Below are 25,106 nucleotides of genomic sequence, written 5' to 3'. Positions count from 1 at the left end.
CAGGGCAGACCTTGGCGGGAGCAGAGCAGCTCCTGGATGGTGTTGCGGCCTGTGCCACTGCGAGTGGGGGGTCCCGAGAGACCACAGGGCGGCTGGCAGCACAGAGAGGAGAGCCAAGCGGAGACCATGTGCCCTGCCCCCTTGGGATCGGGCTGCTTAGTGGCGCCAGGGAGACTCTGGTGGAAGGGACCCAGGGTGGAGTTGTCTGCCGTCTCCTGGCAAGAGGTCCCTGCACCCTGCTCTCGCCCTGAGCACCATGGCTGCAGTGGTGGGTGGGGATGTGTACACTCAGCCAGAAGGCCTGCCAGAGTTCTGAGGCTGCGTCCTGGAGAAGAGGCTGAATCCCCAATACTTTTTTATTTTTTTTAATCTTTTTAGGGCCGCCGCTGCGGCTTGTGGAGGTTCCCAGTCCAGGGGTCGAATGGGAGCTGTGGCTGCCGGCCTACACCACAGCCACTGCAACTTGGGATCCTTAACCCGCTGAGCGAGGCCAGGGATTGAACCCGAAACCTCATGGTTCCTAGTCAGATTTGTTTCTGCTATGCCACAATGGGAACTCCTATTTTTTTTGAATCCCCAACACTTCTGTGACGCACCGCGAGGTCTCTCACTGGTGTTCCCCTGGCGTGACACCGGTGGTCCATGTCCTCCAGGGTCAGCACCCAGTTTCTGGCGTATGGGGCTCTGGGCCTCCCCACGTCGGCTGACAGAATGTGAGCAGCCGGTGGTGACGGGAGGGTAGGTGAGAGTCAGGCCCATCTCCCAGGCCCACCCAGAGCAGGGTATTTGCCCAGAGTTTGGGAGAGCTTTAGGATGCATTTTTGTCTCCGTGTGTCATTGGCCTAGAATTTCCAAAACCAGAAGCCAACTGAGCAGCGGGTACTGTGAGGGCTCGAGGACAGAGCAGGCTTTTCTCTTGCGGTAATGACAGGAGCCCTTGCCTGGGGCTCAGACAGGCCGGCCTGCAGGAGAGGGCTCAGCTGTCCTCCTATCCTTTCTCTAGTCTGTCTGGGTGTCCCATTGCCGCTGCTGAAAAACTAGCCAAATCTCACGAGAAGCAACAGCCACCGACGGGAGAGCCTTCCAAGAACAGCTCCAATTCAGACCGGATCCTCAGGTGAGTGCGAAGGCCTATCAAACCCGGGTTCCTGGGCCCCACGCGCAGTGAGGCCAGACAAACCAAAGCCAGGGTTTGGGGCCCAGGGTTATTTCCAGATGCGAGCCAGCCAGGAGAACGCTGGGTGGGTGTCCACTCCCCGCTGCCGCCCCTGCCGCTTCTGGCTGGGTCTTTAGAGAGGGCTTTGGGGGTGGGGTTGCATGATCAGCTCTCCTTTTGATTGGCTGGTGGTGAGGTAATGGAACCTCAACCTCTGGTTCCAGGTGCCTGTGGCACCGGGGTGGGATCTCTGATTCTGCAGAGCCACCCTGAGATCCGCCTCGGATGGTATCTCTGCTCCTTTGGGAGGGACAAGGGGTCCCGTTAACTGCCGAGTCAGCTCTCTGAAACTCTTGCATGGCGTCGGGGGGTTGCTTGCAGCCCCGGCCTTGGGGGGCATTTAGCCTCCTCCAGCTAGCTTCCTTCCACCAGGCCATGCTCACTGTGGTTGGAAGCTGCTTCTTTCCTCCCTCTTACTGTTCTTTCCAGCTTCCTGTCAGTTTTCTTGCCTGATCCAAGTCACTGATAAAATGTCAGACCACCAGGCCAGTAAGGCTTGGTGAGGCTGGGCAGGGGGCCAAACAGGTTCCAAACACGAGGCATCTGATCTCAATTGGTTTGCCTGTGAGGGTGGTACTACAGCGTTCTGGCTTCAGAAGTTCCTCCCACGGCTTGAATGAGGCAGTGACATTTTGCCTCCTGGGCCCTCAGTGAGGAGCCCAGAATAATTGTGGCCAGGAGTCCGGGCCTTCTGTCTGGGCTCCATGTGTTCCATGGGGCCACGCCTCTGGGGAGAGTCTGGGAAAAGCTTTGCTGGCATCACGGGCACTAGGTCTGCTGCTAGCTGAAGCCCTGGCTGAGGAAGCCACCAAAACGTGGTATGGAATTAAGCTAAGGGTTTGTTTCCTGCCCTGGGGCGCCTGGCGCTCTCCAGCGAGTTCTTTAGATGGCAAGGAGGGCACGCTCTGGCCCTGGTGGTGTCTCTTTCCCAGAGGCCTTCAGAGCTGGCCGTATTGTGGTTGCAGGGTCTTCCTGGCACCAGGCTCCTATCTCCGGGCCACACTCAAGTTCTTAGTGTGCCCGGCACTGGGGGCCCTGACATCCGTCTCTTCTTATCTCCACCAACCTGCCCTTTCCAGACCAAGGCCATGGCTTGACTCTCCCAGGCCTCTGCCTTCCCAGCTGCATGGCACACGAGCACCTCCACCGAGGGCACAGAGGCCGTGGCTTTCCTCGGCAGGGCTGTCTTCCTGCCCTGGCTCCTGCCCTATCTGGGCCCGGGTCTGCATGCTGTCTCTTGTGCTTTTGAGAATCTGAGCTCTTCCAAGAGCTTCAGTAATAGTGAACCAAGGGCTTGAGGTGGTACCTTCACGTCTGTCCTTAGCCCTGTAGCCGCCTCTGGGGCAGCTCGACCGACTCGAAGCTGAGGACGGTGGGGGCCTGACCCCTCCCTGTGAGGAGCAGGGTTGGCCTCCGGGGGTGCTGACTCTCAGAAACACATCCGTGTCCCCTCTGGGCGCCCCAGCCCCCTCCGCACTGGGTCTGGTAAGCTGTTCCACCATGAGAATTCTGCCTTGGCGGCTGCCCCAGGAACACTCCTGCAGGGTTCCCTGCCAAGGTCTCCACACCTGCTCTCGAGCCCCTTTCCTGGCTACGCCAACTGCAAGGGGATAACCCACAATTTCTTCAAGGCTCCCAGTCCCTCCTCCCTGTGGCGGCTCCGCTTCCTATAGCTCAGACCCCCGACCCCTTTTGTTGTGGATGCAGGGGAAGGACTCCCTGGGTCTCATCCACTCTGGGCTCTGAGAGACAGGTGGGATGGGGTGGGGCACTGGGTGAGTGGTGCAGGGTCCTTGGGGCCTGTCTTCACTGTCCCCTCTCTGTCCTGCACCCCAGGCCCATGTGCTTCGTGAAGCAGCTTGAGGTCCCTCCGTACGGAAGCTACCGGCCCAGTGTGGCCCCTGCCACACCCAGGGCCAACCTGGCCAAGGAGCTGGAGAAGTTCTCCAAGGTCACTTTTGACTACGCAAGTTTTGATGCTCAGGTTTTTGGCAAGCGTATGCTTGCCCCAAAGATTCAGACCAGCGAAACCTCACCGAAAGCCTTTAAATGTGAGTTGGGGAAACGCCTGGGTGGTGTAGGGGCTGGGGGACCCCTCACCAGGAGCATGCAGGGACTCTCTGCCCTGGGGTGCTGATGGGACAGGCCCAGCCCTAGAGCCCCAGTCCACCCTGGTGGCTCTCTCACCGTGGCTTCCTCCGGGCTCTCCGTCCAGCGTGACACATCTCCTTACTACATGTGAAATAAAGCCCAGGTCCGCTATGGGGGCCTGTCCAAAGGCTTAAGAGCCCTGTGAGAGTGCCCTCTCCTGGCCATCCCTTCCCAGCCAGTTTATGCCAGCTCAGGCGGTGGAGGTCTGCGGAGGGTCGGGCACCGCTGTGCTGAGCCCCGATACCTGTATAGGGACCGCCTTGCTGGGGATGCCGCGCCACTTGTGGTATTAGCAACACGTTTTCTGGGTGCTCTGCACTAGCAAAATTCATTTCAACAAACCTTCAAGAACTAGCCTTCCTTTCTTTTTTGGTGTATGTGTCACTCGTTGCACGAATTTGTGAGTTGTAAGCCCATTAGCCCTAGAAATGTGTATGACGTGGAAAAGCACCCCCAGTGTATTGAGGTCGGAACTGGCATCTCCTGGTGATGGTGTCAGTGCCCCACATTGGCAGTGGTGCCTTTCCTAGGAGATAATAATAAAAACGCGAGCAGGGTAACTGCCAGCTGGAGTGTGAGTGTCTCAGGGCTCAGGGCTTCACGCCTTCACCAAGGCACCCAGTTAGGCTGCAGGGCTCACAAGGAGCTTTCGCGTACCTGGAAATTTACTGCTGATACCCTGAGTGCTCAGAAGTCAGACCTGAGGGTGATCTTACGGTCACAGCACAATCACTGGAAAAGATAAGCTTCGATGCCTTGTCTTGTTTATTTGAACAATAGTGTTACTTGCCAAAGCCCTTTGGCGGGGGTGGGGGGCACCAAAGTGAGCCCTTCGAGATGTTGTGACAGGATTTCCTACCTGAGTCACATGCCAGACATCCGTCCTGTCGGCAGGCTTTGGGCTCTTGACGAGTGCCACTGATGGGCGGCTCGCTCCGCTCCATCTGAAATGTCAGGGACGCTAGCACGTCTTTTGGAGGGTGTTGCCCTTTCTGCCGAAATTTTAAGTCAGAAATGGCCTTCAGATGTCCCGACAAGAGTAGGGTGGGAGTGGGGCGTGTGGCTCACACCAGTGGGTTGGCGACCCAGTCCTAGGCCCATCTTCACGTGGCTGTGCTTTGCACGCTCTCAGCCCCCAAAGCGCCCCCCCCCCAAGAGTCTGCGTGATCGCCTCCTGTTCAAGTTGTGTATCAGCCTGGTGTTGTTCCCTTTTTGCAGCCAAACCTTTCCCAAAGGCCTCTTCCCCCAGGCACAGCCCCTGCACTTCGTCCTCTTCTGCAGGCTTCGACTACGCCCACGACGCGGAGGCTGCCCACATGGCCGCCACCGCCATCCTGAACCTCTCCACACGCTGCTGGGAGATGCCTGAGAACCTCAGCACGAAGCCACAGGATCTGCCCAGCAAGGTGGGTGCAGCTCCTGCGAGGAGCCCCTCGAGGCAGAGGAGAGGGTGGGATTTTCAGTTGGGACCACCTGCCGTTTGCCTGGGGCGCGCTGCGCACACCCTGTGCCTGCTGGGAGATTGTCGTGCTTTCCTTTCCTCTTCCTGGCCGTCCCCGGCTGCCTAGGGGCAGCGGATGTGTCCCCACGGAACTCTGCGCCGTGCACACCTGTGCTCCCACCTGTCCGAGCGCCCACTTCTCTGAGGGGCCTGCACACGTTCTTGTGCCCACGCGTGTGGCCTTTTCAAGGGTCTGGTTCTGTGGTGCCGGGAGACTGGAGGGAGCAAGTCTGGTCCATGTGGTCTCAGGACGCTTTCTTCCCAGAGGCCCTTCTGTCCTTGTCTGGCTCCTCTTCCTCTGGAGGGAAGCACCGTTCTGGGTTCCCGGTACGAGGCGTCGGGTGCCGGATGGCACACATGGCAGGGAGGCGGCCAGCTCAGGGTTCCCCTGTGCCCTGCAGGCCATGGACATTGAGGTGGATGAGAATGGGACCCTGGACCTGAGCATGCACAAGCACCGAAAGCGGGAGAATGCTGTCCCTGGTGGGGGCAGTGGTGGCGGCGGTGGCAGCAGCAGCAGTAGCCCCGGTGTGAAGTCACCGGACGCCTCCCAGCGCCAGAGCAGCACCAGCGCCCCCAGCAGCTCCATGACCTCGCCCCAGTCCAGCCAGGCCTCCCGCCAGGATGAGTGGGACCGGCCTCTGGACTACACCAAGCCCAGCCGCCAGCGAGAGGAGGAGCCCGAGGAGGTGGGTGCTGCGGTCAGGACCTTGTGGAGGGCAAGGGTGGGGGCTGGTATGCTTTTGCCCCTCCGGGCTGAGCCTCTCGGTCCTGCCCCCTTGAGCCAGGCAGAGCCTTTTCCACACAAGGTCCTGCGCCCTCCGGCAGCTGGGTCGCAGCTGCCTTCCTGGAAGGGTTTGCGCCTTTGGGCCAGGCCGTGTCCTTTACCGCCTGCAGACCGGATGTCGGCCCCAGTGTGGGCCCTCAGCGGGCAGGGGTAGGAGAAGGGCTTTCATCAGATCCTCGGGGGTGACTGGGGAATGGCTCCAAATTCCTTGCTTTCAAGGGCCTCCCACCAACCTGCTGGCAGATTAGGGTGCTCTGAATTCCAGCAGCCTCTTCTCACTGTCCCCAGGGCACTCCAGGTGCCTGGCTCTCTGGGTAGAGGTGGGAGAAAACTCCTGGGCTCAGGAGGCCCTGTGGTGGCTGGTGGCCTGAGTCCCAAGGCCTCCTGCCTGTAAGAGCAATGAGCCAGGCCGTGTCGGAGCTGAGCCTGAGGCCGCAGACCGGACTGTCCCTTCCCAGTCATTCTACCCACCCGAAAGGGGGTGGTGACTGAGGGCTTTTCCCGGGGAGGTGAGCCTCCTGACAGCAAAGCCCAGAGCTCCAGGCGGCCTCGGCCGTGTAGACAGGCCTGCAGTTGCCCTCACTGCCCTCTGCTCCCTGCCAACCCCCACCCCCAGGAGGGGGACCAGGCCAGGGGTTGCTTGGAGGGCAGGGGTGTGTGTGTGTGGGCGAGGCCAGACTCTCCTAGATCTGCCTGGGGAGTTCCCGCTGTGGCACAGTGAAAAGGAATCTGACTAGTATCCATGAGGATACAGGTTCGATCCCTGGCCTCGCTAAGTGGGTCGGGGAGCCAGCGTTGCTGCGAGCTGGGGTGTAGTTTGCAGACATGGCTTGGACCCCACATTGCTGTGGCTGTAGTGTAGGCCGGTGGCTGTAGCTCCTAGCCTGGGAGCTTCCATATGCTGCAGGGGCGGCCCAAAAAAAACAAGGAAAAAAAGAAAAAAGATCTCCAGGGCTCCTTGGCCCCTCCTGGGTCAAGGGTAAGGCTACTGCCCCCTCCTTAACCTCACCTCCACAGAACTGTGACAGCAGCCCCCCTCACTGTCCCCCAAATGCCCCCGGTTCCTTGTATCTGTGGGTCCCTGGGACGCACACCCTGCCCTAAAGCAGCCTCTGCCCCATGCTTCTGGAAAACCCTGGTTTATCCTGAAGACTCAGCTCGAGTTGGGGCGCCACCTCCGCCTAATGCAGGAGTCCCTTTTCTATGCCTTGCTCAGTAACAGGAGCTGTAGCCACAGCAGCAAGAGCATAGCAAGGATGCGCTGTCCCGCCGGCGTGCTGTGGGCCTTGCCTCCCTCCATCCCCAGACGTCCTTGGGGGGGCTGCTGTTCTTTCAAGTTTAAAAGCATGGGAGTTCCTGCTGTGGGGCAGTGGGTTAATGACCCAGCTTGTCTCTGTGACTTTGCAGGTTTGATACCCAGCCCCACGCTACTGTGGCATAGGTTGCAGATGAGGCTTGGATTCGATCCCTGGCCCAGGAGCTTCCATATGCCAGAAAAACAAAGCATGGTGCCTGGGCCCCAGGGGGTTGGACAACTTGCCTGGGACACATAGCAAGTGCCAGCCCTAGGATTTAAATTGTGAACCATGGAGTTCCCTGGCGGCCTTGTGGCGAAGGATCTGACGTTGTCACTGCTGTGCTCAGGTCGATGCTGCGGTGCGGGTTGGATCCCTGGCCCAGGAACTCATGCCATGGATGCAGCCAAAAAAACCCCTGAGAACCATCATGGGGGCTAGCTGTCTGTTAGACGGTCCTGCAGGGCACTGACCTTCCCGGCTCCCGTGGACGCCTTCCCTGTCCCTGGACAGAGGGACTGTCCTTGTCCGCCCCTGTGTCCATAGCGCCCTGCTCTTGAGTGGCAATTAAGCACGGCCAGAGCCTGGGTTGGAGGTCAGAGTGTGTGTTCCACGCCAGCTGTGGCCAGGTTGTCATGCGGGGTAGGGGCCACGGGGCCCGGCGGCCCCAAGGTCCCCACGTCACTGTGATCATCCTTTGTGCCTCGCGCCGTCTCGTCATCACAGCCCTTCCACGGACTCTTCCTTAGCGCCCCTGTCTGCTGAGGGCGTCCTCGGCCCCGAGGGAGCTGCTCTCCCTGCGCTCAGCTGGGGGCCCACGTGCCCGAGGCCGCGGAGGGTGTCAGAAGCAGCCACACCGGGCAGCACCTCGGGAGCCGAGGCCGAGGTGAGGGGGGGCACTCCACCCTCTGGGTGCTGTTCCCTGTGTCTGGGGAAGTAAGGCTTCCTCCTCCATCCAGCAGACAGGAGACTCCAGAACATGCCTCTGTGGACACGTTTGGAAGGGTCCCTCTCCCTCAGCCCCCGGGTCGGGCGCCCGGCCCCGCGCCAGCTGGTTAAAACGTCTCCCTGCTGGTTTTTTGCAGTCAGAGCCAGCAGCCCATTCTTTTGCTTCTTCTGAAGCAGATGACCAGGAAGTGTCGGAGGAGAGTTTGGAGGAGCGGAAGTACCCCGGGGAGGTCACCCTGGCCAACTTTAAGCTGAAGTTTCTCTCCAAGGACATAAAGAAGGAGCTGCTCACGTAAGCCGCCCCCCTTTCCCCAGCTGACAGGACCCCTCGGGGAACCCAGGGTCTGGAGAGGACCGCTCCTGGCGGGGGTCCACGATGACCAGCCTCCTGGCCTGACTGCCCTGGTGGGCAGGGCTGGCCGTCCCCTGCCAGCGCCCTCCTGAGCCGGGCAACGTGTGGAGGGTCTCCCACCACCTCTGCACCGCACTGGGCTCGCACACCCCTTCAGAGCGATAAACAGCAGGGCTGGCCCCCGTGCCGGCCTGCAGAGCAGATGAGGGCTGAGGGCAGCGGACCCTCTCTGGAGCCCCACTGTGCCCCGGCCCCCCGCCCGGGATGAGGGCACTCTGCCTGGGGACTTGGTGCCCTCAGCTCTGGCAGCCCGAGCTAGTCTCACCCGGTGTTGTCGGAGAGTAGCTGTGAGCTGGACAGTCAGGAGCCACCCCAGAGCCTTCTGGCCAACCCCACTGAGTGGCACCGAGGGGGCTGCTCCTCAGGGGACCCAGCCCTCACCTGGGCTCCGAGTTCGTTCCCTTGGCTCCTCTTCCCGCCCCGAACCCGCCAGCTGCCTTCCACCGCGTGGCTGGCTCTTCTCAGGGCAGCTCTGGTCTGGGGCCTTGTCCTCAGGGAGGGACTCCCTGCTGTGTGTCCACGAGCACGCACAGTACAGGGGCCTCAGGGACACCCTGGCTGGATGCCGAGCTTTAATCTGCTGCCTTTGCCTCTTTGAATTAAGTCGGGTGGGGAACCTGCCGTCGGAGGCGGCCTGCGCGCTGAGGGCCGAGCGGGTGGGCTGGGAGTAGGTCAGGTGCAGCCTGGGGCAGGCGGGGTAGCTGTGCCTAGCTCTCTGTCCTGACGCTCTTTCTCCTTGTCCAGCTGTCCCACCCCCGGCTGTGACGGCAGCGGCCACATCACCGGGAACTATGCCTCCCACCGCAGGTTTGTCCCCGCTGGGCTCTGGCCTGGCCTGGGTGCTGCGTGGCGGGTCTCCTCCTCTGCTCCTCTGCTCCCCCTCTTTGGCTTACCCCGATGTCCCATCTCTTCTCTTTCAGCCTCTCTGGTTGCCCTCTTGCTGACAAGAGCCTCAGAAACCTCATGGCTGCCCATTCTGCTGACCTCAAGTATGTCTGCCCTCCTGGCCTCCCAGCTCTGGGGTGGCTTCCTTGCTCTGCTCTCTCCTATGAGGCTCCAGCCAAAATCAGCCTTCTCCAGGGCTCTAGCGCCTGGCCGGCCGCACCTGAGGCACGGGGCCACAGGCAGAGAGGCTGGGCCCTGGCGGGGTTGATTCTGCTTGTCTGGGCTGTTGCTGCTGCTGCCTGTAGCCCCCGCTCTGACCGCTGCTCTCCGCCTGTGCCCTGGGGCCAGGGGCCCTGCCAGCCTCTCTGAGGGCTGAGTGCAGGGAGTGCCAAGGTGGGGTAGGACCTGCCTCTGGCTCCCAGTGGCCCAGCCCGCTCTCTCCCTCTCCTGAGGACCTGTGCCGGGGCATCTGGGTCTGCTCCCCTCTGCCCTTGAGATCTGGGAGAAACCCAGAACTGGCCTTGGCTTGCGAGCCTCGCTGTGGCTCGGGGGCTACAGGCTGTGCAGCTCTTGCTAAATGACCTGGATGCTGAGGATGCAGAGCAGACTCTGCCCTTCCTCCTCCTGCACCCCTTCCAGCTGCTTCTCTCTTGGCCCCTGGCGCCCTCCCACACCTGCCTCCTCCATGCTCCCCTGCCCCCGCTTCTGCCTCTTCTGCCGCTAACACGCGGGCAGGCAGCCCCGTGGCGCCCGCCACCCTGCTTGCCATCCTGCTCAAGTGAGGAGCAAGGGCCCGGAGGTTTCGCGGCTCTCAGTGTCCTCTCGGGCTGCAGCTGGGGACTGTGATTGTCTTTGGTTTCACGACTTCCCTTGAGCTGTGACATTACAGCTGTGGTGCCCTCAGCCACATGACCCTGGTCCTGGGCTCCCAGGCTGGACTGAGGTTGCAGGAGTCCCACTCTTGTCTCCTGAGGTCACCCCTCTCCGGGTGTTCCCCTCTCCCTGGGCCTCTGCGTTGGGGGCCCCGGATCCAGGCTGGGCTTTCCTGGCTCATCCTGTTCTGGGCCAGACAGGAACCTGGGATCTGCCCTCTAGGGTGAGGCGCCTGTGCTGCTTGTGAGACCTGAGCTGCCTTAGAAACAGGGCGGACGCGGGGGCAGCTCCGTCCTGCCAGCCTCATCTTTGTGGCTCTGGGGAGGCCTGTCTGGTTCTAGCAGCAGGAGAAGAGCATTGTCGCCCGTTTTCCCAACGGGCCTTCCATTCCTCGGACAAGGCTGGGCAGAGTTCCCGAGCAAGAGCATCTTTCTGGGACTTCACGGCTTTGGCACCAGCACGTTCTGAGGCTCCGCTCCCCTGGCAGACTCAGGCGTGCGTCACTCACGCACCATGTCCGGCTCCAGAACCTCTAGACCCTCAATGCGGCTGGCTTGGGACGCCGACCCTGGCCTCTTCCCTTGTCCCTTCCTCTCTTCTCCAGCGTCCGTCTCATGACCTTTCTCCTATTTCTATGTTGCTTTTCTAACTGATCGGTTTCAGGGTTTTCCAGTTCGTGGGCCTGAGGGGTGGTGGAGGTCTGGTGGTGACCGCGTGTACTCAGTAGCCCCTCCTTCCTGCAGAGCAGCTGGTCAGGGCTGCTGGAAGGAACGTGAGGTCTTGGTCTGGGCCCAGAGATGCGGCCACAGGGAGGGTCGGCGCCGTGTAAGCCTGTGAGCCTGGGAGGGACTGTGCCCCAAACCCCTCCGGAAGTTAGCACCAGGAAGCCTTCCTTGCGCGCAAATAAACCACTCCCGACTCGGTCCACATCTATCCTCCCCCACAGGGGTCTCCGTGGAACCCACTCCTCGCCTCCCTTGGGCCCCTGTGTGGTCGTGGCCTGACCACACCCTGCCACTCTCACTCCCCTGTCTGGCGGGCGTTTGGCCCCCTGACTGGACTCGTGACAGTGTCAGGCGAAGGGGACCTGTCCACAGGGGAGCAGATACCACCATCTTGCCTGGCAAACAGCTTGTTTTTTGGTGCCCTCCCCGTCAACCCTGGGTGCAGTGAGTCTCAGATGATGTGTTTTCTGTGTTTTAATCAAGTCCCCAAGGGATTGGCTCTTCTTCCACGTGGCCGGTGTGATCAGGAGCAGGGGACGTGGCTGCCCCGGGCCATTCTGTGTGCGGGGACTCTGCAGTCACAGACCCGTGAGCGGGCAATGGGGGTCTGCACAGGTTGGGGGCATCCCCCACCCCCGCGGGGCAGGGGCGAGCAGGGGGTGAGGTCTGCTGTGCTCCGGGCTCTGCGGATCCTTCCTCTTGCCCAGGCAACTCACTCAGAGTCGATGGTGGGCAGGTTCCTGAAACCAGCCCTGGGAGTCCTCGGGGCCACGGGAGTGGCCACCGCTGCTGGCACGCAGGGAGGGCCTGCTTCTCCAGCCACGTGAACACCAGCCTGTCTCTGATGTGACTCCTGGGGTGAAGCCGTCACATCACACCGCGGCAAGGAGCCTGGTGCAGGCATGGCCCACGTGTGCGTTCTCGCCAAGCGGCCTCCCCGGACCCTGAGACTTGCTCACAGGCCACCATCGGAGGCTGCGCCGGCAGGGATGTCGCCACAGCTCAGAACTGTGCCGCGGCTGCAGTGGGAACCTGTGCCCTGAAGCCGGGAAGGAGCAGAGGGAGGGAGGGACACAGGCTCACCGTCAGCAGCCACGGGCTGCCCTGCGGGGAAGAAGAGCTGCGCCCTCTGTGCCCGCTGCGCCAGGCCTTCCAGAGGGCGGGGAAGGGCTCTGGCCTCAGCACGGAGCCTTCCCCGGACCCTCGACGTGCCTGAAGAGCTGGTACCTGTGGTGTGGCCCAGCGGGCCTTCCTGGGCAGCTGGCACCCTGGGGCCTCAGGCAGTGCGAGGTGCAGTGGCAGAGCCGGAGCGCCCGGGAGTTGGTGTTGGTTGGGCGCTTTTCTAAGTGGAGGCGGTGGGTGGTTTCTGTTAAAACACAAAAGCCTCCTTGCCTCAGATGTGTGTGGGTTGAAATATGGCCACGTGTGACTGGGCAGGACCCGCCACAACCTCGGTGGGACTTGAGTTCCCCCAAAGCCGACAGGAAGCAGATTGATCAGCTGGCCAGCTCTGAGGCCAGGGAGGCTCCTTGGGGCAGGATGAGGAGGGCAAAAATCTGAGGGGCTGGGAAGGAGGCTCTGGGGCACCTAGTCCCTCCGTGTGGCCATGCCAGCCCGACGGGGGCGGGCGGTGTCGACCTGAAGGCATCTGCCCGGCGGCCTGGAGGTGGAGGGGGTCTCGCTGCCTTGGCTCTCTCTGTCCAGCCCCAAACACCAGCACCACATGTGCTGGTAGAGGAAGAGGCTCAGGAAGGGTGTGAAGGAGCCCTCGGATGATGGAGAGGCCGCTGTCCCGCCCCCTCGGGCCTAGGCCCTGTGTCCCTGGGGTCACTTTTGTAGTGAGGAATGGCCTTGGCCCCACGTTCCCTGGATGAGGCCAGAAAGGGCAGACAAGGGAGTTCCCGTCGTGACTTAGTGGTTAATGAATCCGACTAGAAACCATGAGGTTGCGGGTTCAATCTTTGGCCTTGCTCATGGGTTAAGGATCCCGCGATGCCATGAGCTGTGGTGTAGGTTGCAGACGTGGCTTGGATTCAGCATTGCTGTGGCTCTGGCATAGGCCGGCAGCTACAGCTCCGATTAGACCCCTAGCCTGGGAACTTCCATGTGCCATGCGATCGGCCCTAGAAAAGGCAAAAAAAAAAAAGAAAGAAAGAAAAAAAGAAAAAAAGAAATAAAGAAATGGCAGACAAGCACCCTGTGAGTAACAGACTCTCCAGGTGCCAGCACTGAGACTCTGGCATATCCGCAGAGCTAACACCCTCTGGCTTAAGAGGGACAATGCAGAGAGCCAGGAGGAGGAGTAGCAGGTGGGCTCCTGCAGGATTGATGCCGAACTCACTCTGACAGCGGCGGGAACCGAGTCGCTTTTCCTAAGTGGACATTCGGGGAAAAAGAAGTTGAGAAAACCCATGCTGGTGTATTAAAATGGAACTTCTCCTTCTATGTGATTTGTTCATCAGACGCTTTGGGTGTCAAGTTGGGCTTTCGTGTTTTGTGTCTCCTCCTCTCTCCCCTCGGCCTGTGCCAGCCACACCACCAAAGTCCCCTCTGTGGGAACTCTGCCCTCACTGGGTAGGAATCGCTCCCTGACCTGGACATGCTGTGGGCGGTGGGTCTCGGGTCCTCTGTCTATGAGGACAGCTGTCTTCCTCCAGCCATGCCAGGAAGGGTGCACCAGCCTTAGGTTTAGCCTGCATCCCGAGCACTTGTTTAAAGGCCCACGTGTGCTCTGGAACCTTCTATTCCAGCCTGGTCCTCTGCAGGGGGCTGAGTCTGGGCCCATCATCCTGCAGTGGAGACGTGCTTTCTTCTTGGCCCTCCTGGGTCCCCCTGGGGACAGTGAGTGGTCAAGTTCCAAGATCTGGAGGTGTGCCGCAGGCTGGCTGGGACCTCGCGGCCCTTTGTAGACCTCAGTGCTGGGAGGGGGCTGGGCCCATTGGGGGCTGAGTCAGAGACACCTGCTATGGCCAAGTGACTGCACTGGCTCTGGTCCCAGCTCTGCTGTCCTCCACAGGTGCCCCACGCCTGGCTGTGACGGCTCCGGCCACATAACCGGGAACTATGCGTCGCACCGGAGGTGAGCCTGCCACGCCTTGGGTGCCAGGCCGGCGGGGGTGGGGGGCTCTTCCTCAGACGAAGTTCAAGGCTCCAGGTAAGGCCTTCGCGTTGCTGCATCAAGAGCCCGTCTCTTGGGTCAGTGTTCCCAGAGCCTGGTCAGGATGCCCACTGGCCTTAGCAAGGGGCTCACGGTGCTGCTTCCTGTTTGCGGCCCTGCTGCCAGGCAGGGTGCCCCCTGGCGGAAGGCTCCTTGTGTGCCCGGGGCTGCTGTCACAGAGCTGGAGGGGCGGGGGTGGCAGGTGGGAGCAGCTGCTGTTCTGGGACGACTGTGGCACTTTTTTCCTCTTTCAAAACCAGCTTGTCAGGCTGCCCTCGTGCCAAGAAAAGTGGAGCCAAGGCAACGCCTGCGAAGGATGACAAGGAAGACCCTGAGCTGATGAAGTGAGTCCCGCTGGCCGCTCGGCTGCTGTGCACACTCGGGGTGGTTTTGTAGTTTACGGTTTTACAAGCCTCTTCTGGATTCTGTCTGCATTAATAGCTGACGAATGATTGTGCCTATCTTTACATGTGTGCCCGTACTGAGCACACTGTGAAGGCGGGTGCCGTGTGTGTTACATGGAGGGCACGCACGTGTACTGGCTCCTGTCTGGGCTTCTCAGGTCTGGGGTGTTTGACGGGGCAGGCAGAGACAGCGCGCCCTGCTGCCCTGCCCCTGAGGCACCTGGGTGTGAGCCTCGGGGCACGGGCAGCCCTTCAGGGCACTCACGGGCGTTGTCATCCGTCCGGCTTCTGGTCTGGTGGGAAGGTCAGGTGCAGGAGTCGAGGAGCAGAGGACAGTTAGAGACAGTGGAGTCTCTGGTGTGTCCGCACAGGTCTGCCTTGGAGGGGGGCTGACGTGGAGTGAGGGAACCTGGGAAGTCACCCTGGCCTGGGACCTTGCCACTCCTGCGGGGACAAGAGAGGCCCCTCTGGGCCTTAAGTGATTGGGGTTCCTGAAACCCTTTACTGACCTTTTCACTGGGGGGGGGGGCTGACGTGTGGTCGGGGGTTGTGTGTGAACCCTGCCCCCTGTGGGATCCTGGTGGGGGCTTGTGTTGCTGCAAGCTTGTCCTTCCAGAAGGACCGTGTCCCCTGAACTCTGCACTTGCAGGTGGGGGCAAGGCTGTGCCACAGGTGCCAAGGGGTGACCCCATACCCAGTTTGCTAGACTGTCAGAGCTGACACCGGGCAAAGCAGGCAGTGGTCCCCTGGACGGAAGCGGAGCAGAAGGGAGTGGCTCTGGCTGCCTGGTGGGCCGGGGCCCTTGGGCTGGCTTGGTTGGGAGGGCCTGCAGGGCCTGGGAAGCAGGCCTGCCCTGACTGACACCTGCAGGCCAGGAACGCTGGACGCTCACCCCTGCAAAGGGTGTCCACCTGGTCTGAGATTGGCTTGCTCCTCCTGGGAGCCCACCCCAGCTGCACCCACACATCTGCTTGGCCGCAGAGGAAGAGGGCCTAATTGCATCGCACCCTTCCAAAGGGCCGACCCACCAGCTGTTTGACGTAATAAGGCCATGGCTGCTTATTTACTTAGACAATACAACTGTAATGAGTAGTTTTGCTAAATCACAAATGCAAAATACGTGGCTGCTGGTGTCGTGAATACTGCCTCCTAAATGGGAGAGTGGGTAAGGAATATGGCTCCTTCTGAGAATCCCGGAATTTGCCTATGATCGTGTACGTGCAGTGCTGCTGTGGAGTTAGCAAGGCTCCTGCTGGTAGGGATTAAAAGTGAATTGTGCTGCATTTGCAGATGATTAAAATCAAGATCAGCATTTTTCGAGTTAACTGGGGAAAATGGTGTTCCTTTTCCTGATGTGCTGTCAACTTTGCTTTAAAAACAAAAAACAAGATTTCTGCAGCCAAGTGGAGAATGTGCCTTTTAGAAACACTTCAGCATTTACAGGACGGATGGTTCCTAACGGTTCCATGGCAAAGAGGGGGGACCGCCCACTTATCACCTCTGTTTTATGGGGCCTCCTCCCAGCCATAAACTTTAACTGTATTTATGATTGACGGTCATCTTTAAACAAGTGCAGACCGCAGCAGAGACTTTAATAGGCGCGTCAGGGCCTGCTGTGTGATGTGATTTCGTTGGCAGGCACTAGCTGTGATTTTAGAGGGGCTGGTTGAGGAAGAGTTCCCTTTTATGACATCTTGTTCCTGCACCGTTTGAGATTCAGTTGGGTCAGCACGTTGGGGTAAATCCCCGTGGCCACACAGCTAAATGGCTGAAAATCCATGGAGGGTCCAGGGTGGGGGTGGGAGCCGAATGACCATTGTCAACTGTCCCGGGCCACGCCGGCACCTGACCGAAGAGGTGTGCCTCTGACTGTCCCTTGGCTTCCCTGGGACATAGAGGCTGCCCAGCCTGGCTCCCCACCGTGTCTTGGCGTGAGGTCACCCGAGAGCACTGAAGACTGGGACCTGGGCGCAGGGGGAGCGGAAAGCGGTGTTACCATGGCCACACACGAGGTGCTCCCGCCAAGAACGCGACCCCAGGGCCCAGCAGCCCCTCCTGAGGAGGGAGGCCAGGAAAGTGGAGAAAAGGACTTACATTCAACCGGGTGCCATGACATGGAGAGTCGCCGCTAACGTGGCCTTTTGAGCTTGTGATGTCTGGCCTCAGGGTGCCCAGCCCAGGGGTGCCCTGGGCCCCCACAGTTTGGAGGTGTCCGGGTTTCGGGGGTGGATGTAGAATGCGAGCTCCCAGCCCCTTGGCAGGGGCCCCGGCAGTGACCGCATTCTGGACGGGCGCTGAGGTGACCTGAGGCCAGCTCTGTGGCCATCCCACGCGTCTGGGCCCGCGGGGTTGGGAGGAGAAAGGGCTGAGAGCCGAGAGCGGGGGCCACATGAGGACAGGTCCTGGCTGGGGACTCAGTCTGGGAAGGTGTCTCAGCGGCTGCCTGAGATGAGGCCAGAGTGTGGAGGCCACCAGGTAGTGTGGCCCGACCCCCAGCCCTGCCACCCCCAGGGGCTTCCCGTGTCTGACCTGTCTGTGCCCCAGGGACCTTTCTATCAACTGGGACCTCTGTGCTTGCTGGGTCCATGGCACAGAGTAGGGCGGTGACAAATGGCCGGAAAGTGGCCTGGTTTGTTAGAAGGATGAGACAGAACTGGCAGGGGGGGTTCTTGTTCTTGGTCAGGGGTCAGCTCCGGGATCCTGAAATCCTGGACTCCTGCTCCAGGTCCCTCCTAAGGGTGGTGGAGGCGGATGCCCAGGGCCCCCTGCCTTGCCCCATTTTCTGCGACCGCACGGGTCCCAGGGGCAGCGTGAGGGCAGCCTCTCGGACCTTCCTCAAGTTTCCTCACCTCTTCCTGGGGCGTCAAGGGTTGGCCTCTTGCCTTGAGCAAGGGAACGAAGGGAAACGCTGTCCCAGGCAGACTAGGGCAGAGCCGAATCTTCCCCGAGTGAGCTCTGGGGCTGCCCTCTCCCTCCAGGAACACATGTTCCAGACGGGGCCGAGCTAGGAATCCGCAAGCATCAGGGACCAGCCTCATTCTGGGATGCTGTGGGGAGATGGGGCCCCTGGCTGTCTCCAAGCTGCCTGTGACCCCCAGGCCCTGTGCTCAGTGCGAGCGCACAGACGTGACACCAGCAGCAAGGTCTAGCTTTGGAAGCAGAGGCCACCAAGAGGCAGCCTCAGGCCCCAGGCTTCACCCCTGCTGAGGGGCGGGGAGAGAAAGTGGCTGACCCTCTACCCCCTCAGCCATGCAGGGGACGGAGGCCAAGGCTGTGTGTGGGGGGGAATGCCATCCCTCTGGTCATGATGCCCAGGATTTTTGAGGCCCCAGAACTTGCTCCAGCGCCGGGAGCTTATCCAGGAGCCCCTAGCATGTCTCAGGGTCTGGCTGGGCGCCTCCCACCCCAGCACCTTGTGCTCACCTCTGACCTTTTGTGCTCACCTCTGACCTTTTGTGCTCACCTCTGACCTTTTGTGCTCACCTCTGACCTTTTGTGCCCAGGTGCCCCGTTCCAGGCTGCGTGGGGCTTGGTCACATCAGCGGCAAGTATGCCTCCCACAGAAGTGCATCGGGCTGCCCCCTGGCTGCCCGGAGGCAGAAGGAGTGTTCGCTCAATGGCTCCTTCTCCTGGAAGTCCCTGAAGAATGAGGGGCCCACCTGCCCCACTCCAGGCTGCGACGGCTCCGGCCACGCCAACGGGAGCTTCCTCACCCACCGGAGGTGACCATCCCGCCTCCCTGCCCTCTCTGCCATCCAGGAGGGATCGCCTCTGGGGGTGTGGATAAGGCTCCCAGGGAGGGACAGGCCAGGACTCAGGTGTGAACAGTAGCTTCTCAAGGAAAAGTAAGACCCAACTTGGTAGCCACCTGGGGGGAGCCATGGAAAGTCTACTGGGACCACACGATGGCCTGTGTGACATGTCACCCATGTGTCTGCTGGCCTGAGCGCCCGTCCACGTCCGCTGGGTTCCCTCTGGCAGTTGGGGGCAGAGCCCTCTTGGGTCTCGTGTAATAGGCTTAGCAGGTGGCTGGAAGCATCGTCACAGAGCCTGCCTCTCCCGCTGGGGCCCCCCATTTTTCAAGTTTCAGTGAAGTAGAGTTGATTTACGGTGCTGTGGTAACTTCTGCTGTACAACAGAGTGGTGCAGCTACGCGATCCGTTCTCTCCGGTCCTTTTCCCGCATGAGTGGCCACGGAATAGAGGGCAGGGCTCCCCGCGCGGCCCAGCAGGTCCCCGTTGGCCAGTCACTCCAGTCGCCTCCGTGCGCACCTGCCAATCCCCAGCCCCTGGGGCTTCTTCTTTGGGGCCCAGGCCCCTTCCTACTGCACCAGGGACCTCTCCCTGCCTGGGCGGTGGCCTGGGCAGCGCCGACAGGCTCTGACCGGCTCCCCAGCCCCACCCCTTGCCTCCTCAGGCCTCCTCCTGCCTGAGCCAGGATGCCACGGAGACAGCCCAGGCGCAGGGAATTACCACCTGGTCCCATCAGGAACCTCATTCTTCTAGTTTGCTTTTTGGCCCCTGTCTCTCTGCCTGTAAGGCTAATTAGCTCTGACATTCCACACGCCATCACTGAGAGTCCATCCGATACCAGTGTCTGGAGGACGGGAGCCCTCCTGGAGTTGATCTGGGCTGGGCAGGTGGGGAGACAGACTGCAAACCAACCAATCTGTGAAATACCCAGTTTGGTGGAGGATGGTGTGCCGTGGGGAGAGGGCGAGGGAGCCCCGAGCTGCCCGTGGGCCAGCCTTTAGGGCAGAGGCTGTGCTGGGAATGGCCTAGGCTGCCAGAGGGCTGGGGCCAGCGAACAGGGGCGCCAGGGCATGAGTGACGGCACCCCAGACAGGATCCTACCGGACTACCTGCTCTCACTGTGACACGTGGCCTCAGACCGGCCCGAGGTGCGTGACCTTGGGCTGGTTTTCGATGTGTGTGTGACTTTGCTTCCAGCTTGTCTGGCTGTCCCAGAGCGACCTTTGCTGGGAAGAAGGGAAAGCTCTCAGGGGATGAGGTTCTCGGCACGAAATTCAAGACGAGTGATGGTAAGGCTGCCCGTCCTGCAGCCCCTGCGTGTGAACCTCGCGGCCCCGGTGACTGAGATGGACGGGGGGAGGGGTGGGGAGGCAGAGCCCCTCTGGAGCGAGTCACGGTGGAGACGGAGCCCTTGAGCCAAGGGGGGGTTGTCCTGACCTGGCTCGGAGCCCCTGCTGTCCTGTGCCCTCACATGGCCATCGCGGGGCTAGCCTGGGAACCGGGGGGCCCTGCGGGCAGCCCCAGTAGCCGTGTTCTCCGGTTGTGAGCTCACGTGGGCCCAGGGAAGAGGGAAGCTGAGGACGCTCAGCGTCAACTGAACAAACTTCCGTTTTTATCTCAGCGACTAACACTCGCCAGAGAGGTGTCTGTTTTCCCACCTAAGATCCAGGGCAGGAGGCAAGAGCTGACACGTGGCTGCTAGGCCCCAAGACCAGGTTTCCCAGCCTGCAATGTGGGGTGAGCGGGGCTTCTGCTTGGAAAGGGGTCCCTAGCTCCACCTAGAAAGCAGCCTCTGCCTCACCCCCACTTGCTGGTCCGGGCTGAGGCCGAGGTTTCTCCCCGGGGCAGTGCTGGAGAACGACGAGGAGATCAAGCAGCTGAACCAGGAGATTCGCGACCTGAACGAGTCCAACTCCGAGATGGAGGCTGCCATGGCGCAGCTGCAGTCCCAGGTGGGTGGTGCCGCCTGCTGGCCCCCTGCCGCCTGCCCTCCCAACGCACAGAGGCCTTCCTGCCTTGGCCTCCTCTTCCAGGGGGGCGGGGAGGACCGAGCCCCGTGTCAAGGTCCCTTGTGGGCCGAGCCACTCAGCACGTGCTCTGCCCAGCAGTGTCCAGAGTCCTGCGGTGCTGGTGGCTGGTGGTCCCTTGGGGTGACCTCCTGTCAGCCGGAGCAGGTGCATGGTGTGGGTTCTAAGAGCCTGGCTGGGGTTGGGTTCTGCCCCAGCACTGCCACACGCAGGCTAAGTGACCTGGCGACCCTCTTCACCAGTCTGCGCCCCGATGTCCTCACAGGTAGCGAGGAGATAGTGACGGAGTCTGCCCGGTTCAGTTGCTGTGAGGTGACTGCATTTCTACGAGGAAAGCAGTTGGCCCACGTGTCTGACCCGGAAAGAGCTGCTGTTGCTGAACGATAGGAATACACATTACCTCAAGTGCATGCGTCGTATTGCCCTGATCTCCCCCAAATGAACATTTGCGATCAGAAGATAAGCCCCGTGAGGGTCTCTTATTTTGAAGAGGAGACCCTTCCCTTCCCTCAGCTGCTGAGTCTGGGCCACGCAGAGCTTGGGGCACAGAACGGGTGGCCACACCTAGCCGCGTCCTCTTGGTCCTGCAGGTTTGGAGGGCAAAGGGGACGAATGGGAAGTCCTGTCCTGCTGTGCTGCACCCCCCGCCCCCGCAGCTGGGCTTAGGCTGACCTCCTGCTACTCAGAAGCCTGCCTAAAAATAGCATCAGCCTGTGAGGATCAGGAAGCATTTTCCTCCTGCCCTGAAGCTCTTCCCAGGTTCACAGGGGGTGGCGGCAGAGAGGGCACAAGGTGTTCTTGGGGCACGAGACACCCCCACTGGGTGGCTGAGCCACCCCCCTGCTTTTCTTCCCAAAGTCCGAGGCTCTCCCAGTGTCAGCACCTCTGACGTCCCTTTACTTGCCAGTGTCCACCCATTCAGACAGACTGTCCACTAGCTTCCTTTTGGAAGGACTCGGAGTCCCCTCCCCCCTCGAAGGGCTTTTGAACCCTGTCCTTAGGCCAAGAGAAGCGGGGCTGCACCCTGATTCAGACCTTTCAAAGCCAAAGGCTTGTCGCCGGCTGATGGGTGATGCTCCCTGGCCGGTCTCGGAGCCACAGCTCCTGTGAGGTGGCTCGTGGTCCTAACCTGAAGAAGGCCTCTGCCCTGAGGCTCCTTCCAGAGGCCGTGAGGCTGAGGGCTGCCCTCCCAGGCGTGTTTCCTCCAGGCCAGGCCCCGGGCGGCTTCCCACACCCCTTCCCCACAGAGCAGGCAGGACTGCCCATGGCCTCAGCCATCGCTGCCCCCCCCGCCCCCGGTTCCATGTGGAAGGCTTAGAGCCCCCGGGAGAAGGGCCCCACCACCCTCCTGGTGCCCTGCTGGGTCCGGAGAAGAAGTGCCTGTGCTGGAGGTCCCAGGTGCTCTCGTGGTGTGGGAGGGATGTCGGCTGGGCCTGCCTCCCAGGCGTCGCAGAGAGATACCCAGTGGCCTGTTCCGCTTGCCTCCGCAGCTTTAACCCAAGGGCAGGCGGGCATCCCCATCACGGAGGGGGAGGAAGTTGGTGGCAGGCTGGGATTTGAGGCCAAGGGGCCTCAGCCTGCTCTTTCCTCCACCCCATGGGACAGACAGGGCACAGAAAGCCGTGGACACAGAGCCCCTGCCTCAGTCACTGTGTCGCCTCCTCCGCCCAGTGGCCAGGGCACTGCCAGCCCTCACGTGTGTCAGGCCCCCGGGGCAGGGCCCCTGCTTCCTCAGCCTTCTGCAGAGGGCTGTGAGCAGTGGCCCAGCGGGCAAGCCCGGCGTGCTCCCAGGAGGAGGCGCCAGGAGGCAGCTCGGTCTCTGTCTGGTGCAGATCTCGTCCATGGAGAAGAGCCTGAAGAACATCGAGGAGGAGAACAAGCTTATCGAGGAGCAGAACGAAGCCCTGTTTCTGGAGCTGTCAGGCCTGAGCCAGGCCCTCATCCAAAGTCTTGCCAACATCCGCCTTCCGCACATGGTGAGCAGGGAGCTCCCTGTGGGCCCCGGCGCTGAGCTGGCAGCTGCCCCCTGGGGCTCCAGGGAGGGCGAGGAGGGCACCCTTCTGCCCCTGGGGTCCTGCTGAGGTTCCGCCCAGGCGGACGGCTGGCCACAGCTGTAGCTGTCCTTGGCGGCGGCTGCCCCGCTGGTCCGTGGGCTTGTCTCCGAGGCGTGGGCACCTGGGTCTCCCGTTTCCGGGGGAGTTCCCGTTGCCTCTGAAAACCCCGGGCCCGCTGCCTTGCTAAGCTAGTTCTGTTCCACAGGAGCCAATCTGTGAACAGAACTTCGACGCCTACGTGAGCACTCTCACCGACATGTACTCCAACCAGGAGCGCTACCAGAGCCCCGAGAACAAGGACCTCCTCGAGAGCATCAAGCAGGCCGTGAGGGGCATCCAGGTCTAGGCCTCCTCGTGCCAGGAGCCAGCGTGCTGACCCCGGGCGCCCAGGGCCCCTGGCCTTGGCTCCTTCGTTTACCTCCCTTGCCCTGCCCTCCCAGTGGAGATTCCCAACTCGTACTGACTCCGGTTGGCGGCCCGGGGCGGCCTCGCGCAGGTCCACCCAGAGGGGTGCGTGGGAAGCTGTGTCGCCCTCTGCGTGAGGTGCCGGCCGGCCCGAGGCCTCGACACCTCCACGCACGTGCAGGGGCGTGAAGTATTGCAAAGTGATTTATTTTTGTTTCCGAAAGCTCGAAGTCTCCAGTGGAAGCTCATGGACAAGGTTCTCAGGGAAGTTTAGGAGTTTGCAACCACAGTATTCCTTTGTCTGTCGAGGCTGAGAGGCAGCCCTGGGCCCAGGGTGGGTGGTGCGTGTGACGTGTCAGCCTGGAGCGAGCCGGTCGGTGAGGCCGCAGCGGCAAGTGTGTTCTCTGTTGTCCTTTAATTCAGTTTTATGTCAAGGGTGGAAAAAAGCAGCGTTCCGGAGGGTAGGTTAGGAACAGGCCTGCAGCCCCCTGTCAGCTCGAGGAAGTCAGCCTGGGCCCCTGCCAGTCTGCGCCCGCTCTACGCCAGGGCGCCTCGTCTGGGAGCTGCTGCCCGAGGCCCCAGACACTGTGCTCGGGGGCACGCTCCCTCTGGGGGCTGCGGCCTTTAGACCCAGGTCTGGGGCCGTGCCAGGGCCCTGGCTCGCTTGCGCCCCCCTGGGCCCGGGAGCTGCCACTGCCGCGTTACCTGGGCCGTGGCTGAGCTTTCCCGAGGTGGGGACAGGGTCGGCGAGGTCAGGGGTTAGAGTCCCAGCTGAAGACCACCAGGGTTCTCTCCGGTTTAGATCCACTTACGATTCGGAGGAAGGTCAGTTTCGACTTAACGTGTTAAAAACACGCTGTAAATAGAGTCCAAACCAATTGTGACTGCAATTCCAAGGTAGTATTTAAAAGTAGAAAAACTGCACTTCCTGGGAGAAACGAGAAAGTAGTTAGTTTAATTATTCTGTAAATTATTTAATTTTGTCAAAATGTAAGTATTTATATTCACAACCTCTTATGTTAACGTTTGCTATTTATTTAACATTTTTATTTATTAATTTTATACTATTTTACCTAGACCCCCCACCAGGACATATGAGAGGGAAATAAATGAAATCAAAGCAAAATTAAATATGTGACTGAGAGAGAGGCCGCAAAAAACTTGCTATAACTTCTAGTTATGATTTTAATGCAACCAAGTTATTTTTTATATATTTTGTTATTTATTCTTTTAATAATGGAGTTTTTAAAAAAGTATTTTGTACCTGAGGAATTTTGATAATTTGGGGTCCTTCCCCTCAGTCCAATGGGAAGAAAGGCTTTTTGGTTTTTGTCATCCCCTTTGGCTCCTTTTGTTTCAGGCACAACCGCAAACGGAATATTCTGTATCTATTGTTCATTTCAGTGCAGTGCAGATGTGTGTGGTGCTCTGGCGTGTTTCTTGTGTCGCGTCCGTGTGCCGGTTCTTGACGGCTGAGTCCTGTTGCTGTGAGGGAGCCCTGGGCGCTCGCAGGCCCCGTTCCTCTGACAGCCCCGATACTGTGACCCTCCTTCCTCAGGAAACGCGTTGAACCCACAGCACAGCACTTCTTGGTGTGTTTGCAGGGTGATTTCGTAATAAAAGTCCACTCTGACTGTGAGTGGGAGCCGTGTCTGTGGTGAGGAGGCCGTCTCTGTCCCGGGAGCCCTGAGGGTCACTTTCTGGGAGCGGGCGGTCAGTGGGCTCTCTGCCTCAGGCATCTCCCTGATGCCACACGTGGCTCCCACCCGGAAACCTGGGTCTGAGTCACAGCCTGCACATGCGTAAATCAGAACCTCCTCCTGGGGTCGGGAGAGGTCTTCTTGCTGGGGTTGTTGGACTCGGGCCTGTCCCGGGCCATCTCCTGGTCATGGGAGGAAGCCATCTGCAGTAGGAGAGTGTTTGGATACTCTGGACAGAGCAGAGCTGAGAAGTGAGGGAGAAAGGCGGTGGAAGGGGGAGGAAGAGAGAGCTCCCTGGTGGTCTTTTCAGGGCTCCTGGATTCAGCCATACCTGAAGGTGTCTACCCTTGCGGTAACTCCTTGCCGTTTCACACTTTTGTGTCAGGTGGGACTCTAGCTCTCCCAGGTGAGACCTAGGTCTGGGGCTTCTGGTCACATTCAACCCAGACTGTCAACACAGTTCGAGCTCCCTAGGTATCTAGCCCTCGAGGCCCACCTGAAGCTCCCATCTGACCTGTGAACAAAGGAAAATTCTTAGAGATTTTGGGCTGCATTTCCAATCCCTGTCCAGGTTGGACAGTGGAGGGTCTGGAGGGCTCCAGCTACTGGCTGTGCAGCACATGGAGTGGGTTGAGTTAGCCCGTTGAGCCTCAAGGAAGGGCTGCCGGGTCCCTCCGCAGAAGCCCCGTGGGGACGGGGCCTGGGGGGCTGGGTTCTACTCATTCATGTCAGCACAGATGCTGGGTCCCCTCTGCAAGCTGAGGCCATGAGAGCTGGTGGCAGGCGATGAGCAGAGGCCAGGGCCGTGGAAGAG

General features: G+C 60.6%; 1 protein-coding gene across 1 annotated transcript in view; it reads left to right on the top strand.

Annotated features, from left to right (window-relative positions):
- Positions 1–23,736, top strand: part of MYT1 (myelin transcription factor 1) — a 59,684-nt gene extending 35,948 nt beyond the window's left edge. The window contains exons 10-23 of the mRNA XM_047770555.1: positions 1,004–1,117; positions 3,053–3,267; positions 4,649–4,773; positions 5,270–5,557; positions 8,036–8,190; positions 9,055–9,117; positions 9,231–9,299; positions 13,810–13,872; positions 14,211–14,294; positions 17,858–18,076; positions 19,304–19,395; positions 19,955–20,058; positions 21,966–22,109; positions 22,393–23,736. Of these exons, the coding sequence (XP_047626511.1) occupies positions 1,004–1,117; positions 3,053–3,267; positions 4,649–4,773; positions 5,270–5,557; positions 8,036–8,190; positions 9,055–9,117; positions 9,231–9,299; positions 13,810–13,872; positions 14,211–14,294; positions 17,858–18,076; positions 19,304–19,395; positions 19,955–20,058; positions 21,966–22,109; positions 22,393–22,533 (1,876 nt within the window). The 3' untranslated portion in view covers positions 22,534–23,736. The remainder of the gene's footprint in view (positions 1–1,003; positions 1,118–3,052; positions 3,268–4,648; positions 4,774–5,269; positions 5,558–8,035; positions 8,191–9,054; positions 9,118–9,230; positions 9,300–13,809; positions 13,873–14,210; positions 14,295–17,857; positions 18,077–19,303; positions 19,396–19,954; positions 20,059–21,965; positions 22,110–22,392) is intronic.
- The last annotated feature ends 1,370 nt before the right edge of the window (positions 23,737–25,106 follow it).

Source organism: Phacochoerus africanus, chromosome 3 (assembly GCF_016906955.1).
Source record: "Phacochoerus africanus isolate WHEZ1 chromosome 3, ROS_Pafr_v1, whole genome shotgun sequence".
Taxonomy (NCBI): domain Eukaryota; kingdom Metazoa; phylum Chordata; class Mammalia; order Artiodactyla; family Suidae; genus Phacochoerus; species Phacochoerus africanus.
The sequence above is the reverse complement of the archived record's forward strand: the minus strand, read 5'-3'. Positions and strand labels throughout refer to the sequence as shown.